The sequence below is a fragment of the Mus caroli genome, chromosome 19 (genome assembly GCF_900094665.2).
Source record: "Mus caroli chromosome 19, CAROLI_EIJ_v1.1, whole genome shotgun sequence".
Taxonomy (NCBI): domain Eukaryota; kingdom Metazoa; phylum Chordata; class Mammalia; order Rodentia; family Muridae; genus Mus; species Mus caroli.
The window spans coordinates 35,455,732-35,463,599 of NC_034588.1; the positions used below are offsets into that span (position 1 = coordinate 35,455,732).

General features: G+C 37.2%; 1 protein-coding gene across 5 annotated transcripts in view; it reads left to right on the forward strand.

Annotated features, from left to right (window-relative positions):
* Positions 1 to 7,868, forward strand: part of Tbc1d12 (TBC1 domain family member 12) — a 74,320-nt gene that overhangs the window by 49,688 nt on the left and 16,764 nt on the right. For 4 of the 5 annotated variants that reach the window (XM_021151623.1, XM_029472731.1, XM_029472732.1 and 1 more), the window contains 3 exons: positions 862 to 944; positions 3,837 to 3,954; positions 6,295 to 6,401. In XM_021151623.1, the coding sequence (XP_021007282.1) occupies positions 862 to 944; positions 3,837 to 3,954; positions 6,295 to 6,401 (308 nt within the window). The remainder of the gene's footprint in view (positions 1 to 861; positions 945 to 3,836; positions 3,955 to 6,294; positions 6,402 to 7,868) is intronic. The other variant, XM_021151624.2, reaches the window with a different exon arrangement.

Sequence of the window (7,868 nt, forward strand, 5' to 3'; positions counted from 1 at the left end):
TCCAGGACAGCCAGGGCTACACAGAGAAACCCTGTCTCAAAAAAACCCAAAAAATAAATAAATAAATAAATAAATAAATATGGGGCTGAGAGATCAGTGAGCAAGTACTGTTCTTTCAGAGGACCTAGGCTCACTTCCTAGCACCCACATAGGCAGCTTATCTCCATCCTTAACTCCATCCTCAGGAGATCCAGCGCCTTCTGGCTCTGCAAGCACCTTCACACACTGGACGTCAATACTAAACTCATAAGGCTCGAGAGATGGCTCAGCAGTTAAAAGCACTGACTGCTCTTCCAGAGGTCCTGAGTTCAATTCCCAGAAACCACATGGTGGCTCACAACCATCTGTAATGGGATCTGATGCCCTCTTCTGGTGCGTCTGAAGTGTACTCACACACACACACACATATACACACACACACATACACACACACATACATAAAATCTTTTAAAAATACATAAACTCAACCTCAGGCATACATACTTACATACAATATATGCTTAAATATATAAACGTAAACTATATACACACACAATAAATACAAGGAATCTGAATTCTGAGTTTGTTTTGAAATACAGAGTTGCTTTTAAGCTTTCATTTACCTTTCTTTGTTGCTAGAGAGGAGAGACCAGGCTGACCTCAGCCTGAGTGCTGGGGTTCAAGGTCTGAGCCACCGTGTAGGCTCATTCACAAGGTCTGAGCCACCCTGTAGGCTCATTCACAAGGTCTGAGCCACCGTGTAGGCTCATTCACATTTTTTCTGAAAGTAAATTTAGTTTAGCCACATTTTTTGTAACTGGTTCTAAAAAGGTTGCAAATTTAAGAGTTTTTTAACATTTTTAATTGTTTTTTCTACAAAAGGAATCTTCCTGCGAAATCTGTGGAAGAAGCGCTGCGTCACCGGCAGGAGTATGATGAGATGGTGGCCGAAGCTAAAAAACGAGGTACATTTGAATTACAGTGGGATGCTAATTTGTAGATTTTAACTATTTCATTTTATTAAAATAATTCTTATTTTTCTCTAGCATTTTTTTTTTATAATTTAGGTTTATTTTAGGGTTTGTTGTTTGTTTTTAATTTTTTGAGACCGAGTCTCACTATGAAGCCATCTTGAGCTCATCATAAATTTCAGGACTCACCCTCTGTAGTTCTGGGATGGTAGGCGTGAGCCGCCATGCCCAGACATGGTTTTTCTTTTCGTTTCCTTTCTATTAAAGAGGACGATAAAGATGTTAGTCGTGAGCCTTATTCCTAGCACTTCATTTTTAGAGTGTTTAGACTTTAGGTCTTTTACATTTAATAATTTTTATGCAATAGCAGTCAGTCTTCTGGTGTTAGTTATAGTTTTCTAATTTACTGTCAAAATATAGTTTGAAGCTAAATTTTGCTTTTATAATTAGTAAAGTCTATCTAAAATCTCAGGGCTGTCACTGAGTTAGGTTTATGAATACTCTCTCTTTTTTTTTTTTTTCGTTTTTTTTTTTGGTTTTTCGAGACAGGGTTTCTCTGTGTAGCCCTGGCTGTCCTGGAACTCACTTTGTAGACCAGGCTGGCCTCGAACTCAGAAATCCGCCTGCCTCTGCCTCCCGAGTGCTGGGATTAAAGGCGTGCGCCACCACGCCCAGCTTATAAATACTCTCATTAGCACAAATCATAGTTTTATTCATTCTCTTTTCCTCCTGTCCTCCCGCCAAATACATATAAGTTTACTTTAACACTATACAGAATATGTACTGACCATCATTAGTTTAGGATACTCATTTTTATAAATATGTATTTCTAATATATTTTTGAAATATTTATTTTGTATATATTTTAAGATGAAATTTATTAACTGATTTTTTTCTTTGACTTGAGCAAGTGGACTATGTTTTAGTAGCATACAGCTCTGCTTTGTGCTGCTATTTCCTGAGTAACGTTGTGTCTTTAATGTTACAGTAAACATGAGGTATATAAAAGCCCAGTTACAGCCTTCTAAAATTCCTAATTATTTGAACACTGGCTGAGTTTATTTTAGTGCATAGAATTAAAAATACTTCTTGAGTTCAAGGCCAGCATGGTCTACAGAGTAAGTTCTAGGATAGCCAGGGCTACACAGGTTTTGAAAAAAACAAACAAAAAACCCAACCAAACCTGTTTTGAAAAAAAAAAAAAAGGAAAAAAAAATATTTTTTAGCATAGCCAGAAAGCTTTTATTTACTATTTTATTATTTGGCTAATATTTATTGAGAAGTAGATGGCACATGGTATAATAGAAATAAGAAGAAATAGTAAGATGTTGGGCATCCCAATGTTTTAGGCTTAATCCAATGATGTGTGGTTTCTGACTGTGGTACTCCGAGTATGCCCATTGTGCATCCTTTTCTGTAAACTGGAAGTAGGTGACTAGGTTAGGCTTTTAACCTCTTGTTTAATGCTTCTGTCTTAAAGACATTTACATATATAATCTGGATACATAAAACAGCGGTGTACAGCACGTGCTTGGCTTCTTGTTGGCCCTTTGAGTCACATTCAGAGACACACAGGAAACACAAAGTTCGGCTAGCTAATCTACAAGTTCTTACTGGTTCTAGCATTTTTTTTTTTTAAATAACTTTTTGGTTGGTTGGTTGGTTTGGTTTGATTTGGTTTGCTTTTTTTTTTTTTTTTTTTTGAAACAGGGTTTCTTTCTCTGTGTAGCCCTAGCTATTCTGGAACTCACTCTGTAGTCTATGCTGGCCTTGAACTCACAGAGATCAACCTGCCTCTGCCTCCTGAGTGCTGCGATTAAAGATGTGTGTTACCATCACCTGGTTTTATAACTTTTGATAAAGATCCCACTTTTCTTTATGTTTGAGGCAGCTTTTGTTCCAAAATTGTGACCTCTAAATTCAGAGGTATGTCATTTTTGTTTGTTGAGAACATTTTATTTTGACCTAATTAGTAAAATAAAATACCATGCTAAAAGGTGTTTATATAATAATAGTGTCATTGGCAACATCATTTAAAATATATTGTTTATGTTGAGATTAATAATCCATTGTATGAAAAGTGGCCCTTGGTTAGTTGCCTGCAGTTTTTATTGTAATTATTTCATCAACAGATTTTATTTTATAGATGAAGTAAACAACTGTGTAATATAAGCAGCCAGGCATGGTGGTGCACACCCGCACTCCCAGCCCTAGGAGGCAGTGGTAGGAGGATGAGGAAGTATGTGTGAGGACAACCTGGTGTACAGATTGAATTCCAGGCTATCCTAGAAGAGACCCTGCCATACCTTACAGCCTGGAGAGAGTGCCTGCCTAGTGTAGGCCAAGTCCTGGCTTAGAGCCTCAGTATTGCATAAGCCAGTGGTGGTGGCACACACCTTTATCCCCACATTGGGAGGTAGAAGCTGGGCTATCAGGAGTTCAGGGTTATTCTAGCTTCATAACAAGGCCAGCCTGGCCTACTTGAGACTACCTGAAAAAATAAAGGATATAAAAGAGAAAAGAAGGAGAAGAAAGATGTATAGAACAGCCAGTTAGCATAGGACCTTGTCTCGATTAAACCAAAGCGAAAAACAAAGCAGCAACAACAACAGCCAGAAAGAAAGAAGCAACATAGCAATTCACTGGCCATTGTTTAAAATTGATTTTTGCCCTTTATCCCATTACTTTTATAAGATAGAAGATACTTTAAAATGATGTTAGACAGGGCTTTGTGTTTCTTCTTTTTCTCCCCCTTTCTTTCTTTTCTTTTCTTTTTTTTTAACTATGAGAAGGTCCTTCTTGAATCCTTATAGACTTAAGGTACAAAAGGAAGGGATTTTGGTCTAGCTCATTTATATTGAAATAATTCTTACTTGTTCAAAACAGAAATTAAAGAAGCACATAAAAGAAAAAGAATAATGAAAGAACGATTTAAGCAGGAAGAAAGCATTGCAAGTGCAATGGTAATTTGGATCAATGAAATACTGCCCAATTGGGAAGTGATGTAAGTAAGCAGATTTCTCCAGAGTCTAGTGTGTCTCCAACACTTCATCCTTTCCAAGTCTGTACTATCACTTCTCAGCATGGAGCTTATGCTGTAGCTAAATTATGCTATTAACCATTGCCCGAAACGCATGTCTTTCTCTACACTCTCATGAGCTCCTGTCTCTAACGCATACTTTTCTTCCTGACCATCCTCTGTGCTGTCAACATCTTACCTGCTCTCTGAAACCCATGGAATGACTCAGGAAACCTTTATTCTTCTAAATTACCATTTTTCCTAATTCTAATACAACACTAATTATAAAACATTCATTACTGGAAGAACTCATTACATAGAGAAATATAAGGTACATTTATCAGATGATGAAAAGTGTTTCTAAAGTTGAATATGGTTGCGTGCCTGTAATCCCAGAAGTCTGGAAGCTGAGACGGGAGGAATTCAATACCGGCCTGGATAATAATGAGTTCCAGATCAGCCAAAACTACATAGAGAGACAGTGTCTACAAACAAATAGATATATGGAAAGAAAGAAAGAATGTAAAAAACAATAAAACGTTTTTAAAATGCTGTTCTTTTAACTAAGAAACCATGGGAACTATGGTCTTTGCCCTGTAAAAGTCGTATGGCGCCTTGAGGCTAGTATTCTTGCTTTTCCCGCCCCTGTGTTGGTCTCTTCTTTTTTTTTTTTTTTTTTTCTTTTGGTTTTTTGAGACAGGGTTTCTCTGTGTAGCCCTGGCTCTCCTGGAACTCACTTTGTAGACCAGGCTGGCCTCGAACTCAGAAATCCGCCTGCCTCTGCCTCCCGAGTGCTGGGATTAAAGGCGTTCGCCACTACGCCTGGCTTGGTCTCTTCTTTCTTGACAATATTTCTACATAGGTTTTATCTTCCTTGTGGGCAAAAGGGTTGAAGTACATTCTACAATGTATGTAGGGCATACATTGACAATGTTTTAATTGTTAGCAATGTGACAGACACACAGTCCTTCTTATCCAGGCTCACTGTGTGAAGATTCAGTTGCCTGTAGTCTAAAAATGGAAAATTAGCTAATTACATATAAATAAAAACTTCTAGAAATTCAAAGTTTTAAATTGTGTGTTCTTCTGAGAAGCCCAGTGAAGTCTGTGCTGCACCTGTCTCCTGGCCATAAGTCCTCCTCTGTCCTACCTTGCCACGTGGTGCCGTCACTCACTCAGTGGCACTTGAGTTACCAGAGCTGCTGTTATCTGTTGCAGAGCTTCTGTTAAGTAGCTCTTCCTTTACCTAGGAAACACTAGCTGGGTCAGCTTTGTCAAAGGCAGCTGTAAAGTACGTCCTTTACGCCGAAAACTAGAAGTGTCCTATCATGCGTGAGTGAGTGAATGAGAGGGAGTATATTTACATAGCACACAGAGTCTATCCTTTTAATTCTATTCTTATTGTTAGCTTTTGTTCATCTCTTATGTCCAAGTTACAAATTCATTTTTAGCATAGATATATTTGTGTAAGGAAATTGGTAGCTTGGTATTATTTGTGGCTTTAGAGTTTAGAATATATTCCCTGTATAAGAAACTATGAGTGCTGGAGCACTGGCTGCTCTTCCAGAGGTCCTGGGTTCAATTCCCAGCAACCACATGGTGGCTCACAACCATCTGTAATGGGATCTGGTGCCCTCTTCTGGAGTGTCTGAAGACAGCAACAGTGTATTCACATATATGAAATAAATAAATAAATAAATAAATAAATAAATAAATAGTTTTTTAAAAATAGAAACTATGATGTTACATTGTCTATATTAAGTAATTTATATTTGGGTCTTAGTACTTTTATAAGGCATTTATATTTTTACTCACATTTATCTTACTCAAGGTTATTCAGTGCAATATTAGAGACGCTAAGAGATTTGCTCAAGGTTATACAATGTGTGCTTGAACTAGATTTGAATCTAGGTCTGATTCTAAAGCCTATACTCCTTTTTAGTGACCTACTGTTCCATAAAGCCTAGAGCCTTACCCAGGCCTTACTCATAGTAGGTTCTTTGTGATTTTAGTTTTGTTATTGAATTGGCAGAACATTTATGTCCTTTTAATTTTTAATAATTGTCCATATGGTTCTGATTTTCTGATGATATCTTTAGTATAAGTAACATCTGTCAGAGGCTATTCTCCTTAATTACCCTTAGCCCATCTTTAACGTCTTTCATGGCCCATAGGCATGAACTCAAAGGAAAGAATGCATTACATACTTAACACTTTAAATCCTTAAAAATCATCTGATCACTTGGCCATAGGTAAGCCATCACGCAACTAGTGTTTTTGGTACAAAAAGTAACATTTTCCTTTTTTCTCCTCCTTTAATTCTAGGCGTAGTACCAGAAGAGTTCGAGAATTGTGGTGGCAGGGATTGCCCCCTAGTGTCCGTGGGAAAGTTTGGAGTCTAGCTGTAGGAAATGAACTAAATATCACTCCTGGTTTGTATTCTATGTTCAGTTATTCCCCCACACAAATATCATCTCCAGAGTTTTATTAATCATATTAGTAGAGTTGCCATTTTAAAAACACTACCATATCTTTCACTTTCAGAGCATGCCTCATGCCCTCCCAGACTTTGTAATAGCTAATGTCTTTAATAAATCATATATATATATATTTATTTATATATGAGATTTGTGGGCTTTTTTCTTCTAGTTTACAGCTATCAACAGTCTCCAAATCCCGCAAGTATAGATAATTTAAAGCTAGTGAGCGTCTGTGCAGCGAGCAGTGAGTGCACAGAGGAGAGGTGACTCTAGTGCCTGGAGGGACGGCTTCTCTGTGCTCAAACAATGAACAGTGTCCTGAGGGAACTTGATTTTTTTTTTTTTTTCCTGCTGAATGTTTAACTAGTTCTTTGAGAGTTTGGATTTTTTCCTTATTTTTTTAAGTTAATACAGTAAATGGGTTTGTTTCCCTGAGCAGCTTTGTTGTGTATGTATGTTGTTTAGATTTTACTTTTCCAGACGTGATGTTTAGCCAGACGTGATAGCTCAGTGTATACTCACAGAGCTTGGCAAGCTCGGCAGCTCTGCAGCAGTTTGGAGTCCAGCCAGGCTGCATAGCACATTGGAGGCTGGACTAGGCTATGGTGGCTATAGAAACTGTGTCAGAAAACCCAACAGTGATGCTAGTGATAATAATGAGAAAGTTTAGAAAGGAATGATAAAGTTTTAAAGGAATTATCATATTTTCTTAAGTTTATTTGATGAATTAAAGAAAAAGTTTAAATAAAATAATAGAAATAAAATAATTAAAAAATTGGACATGACACATGACTGTAATCTTTTTCTACACACATTTCTATTTTATTATGGCAAAGGTGAATAGGATCTAAAAACTCATGTAAAGTTTTTTTTTCCTTTTTTTTTTAAATTCTGAAACATGACTATAATCTTATGGCTGTAATCGCAGCACACAAGACTTTGAAACAGGAAGAAACATCAGGAGTTCAAGGCTATTCTATACTACATAGTTGGAAGGCTACATAAAATTGTCTCAGAATTGTTTTTTCTCAAAATAAGTACCAATCAGCCTGAGTGATAGTGTTAAAGCAGACAGTTAATTTAACACCACAGGTTACTTTGATCTATAGTAGCAGAAGGAATATATTGTCTGGCTAGGGGTTTAACACTGTTTGTAAGTATTTACCTAGCACAAATGTGGCTCTGGGCTTGGTCCCCAGCATTACATAAACCAGGAGGTGGAGACAGTAGGCCCACAAGTTCAAGGTCATCCTTAGCTATTTAAACAATTAAAGATTAGAGATCAGTTTGGGCTACATAAAGCATTTTCTCAAGAAAAAAGAAGAAAGAAAAGAAAAGAAAAGAAAAGAAAAGAAAAGAAAAGAAAAGAAGCCAGGCAGTGGTGGCACATGCCTTTAGTCCCAGCACTTGGGAGGCAGA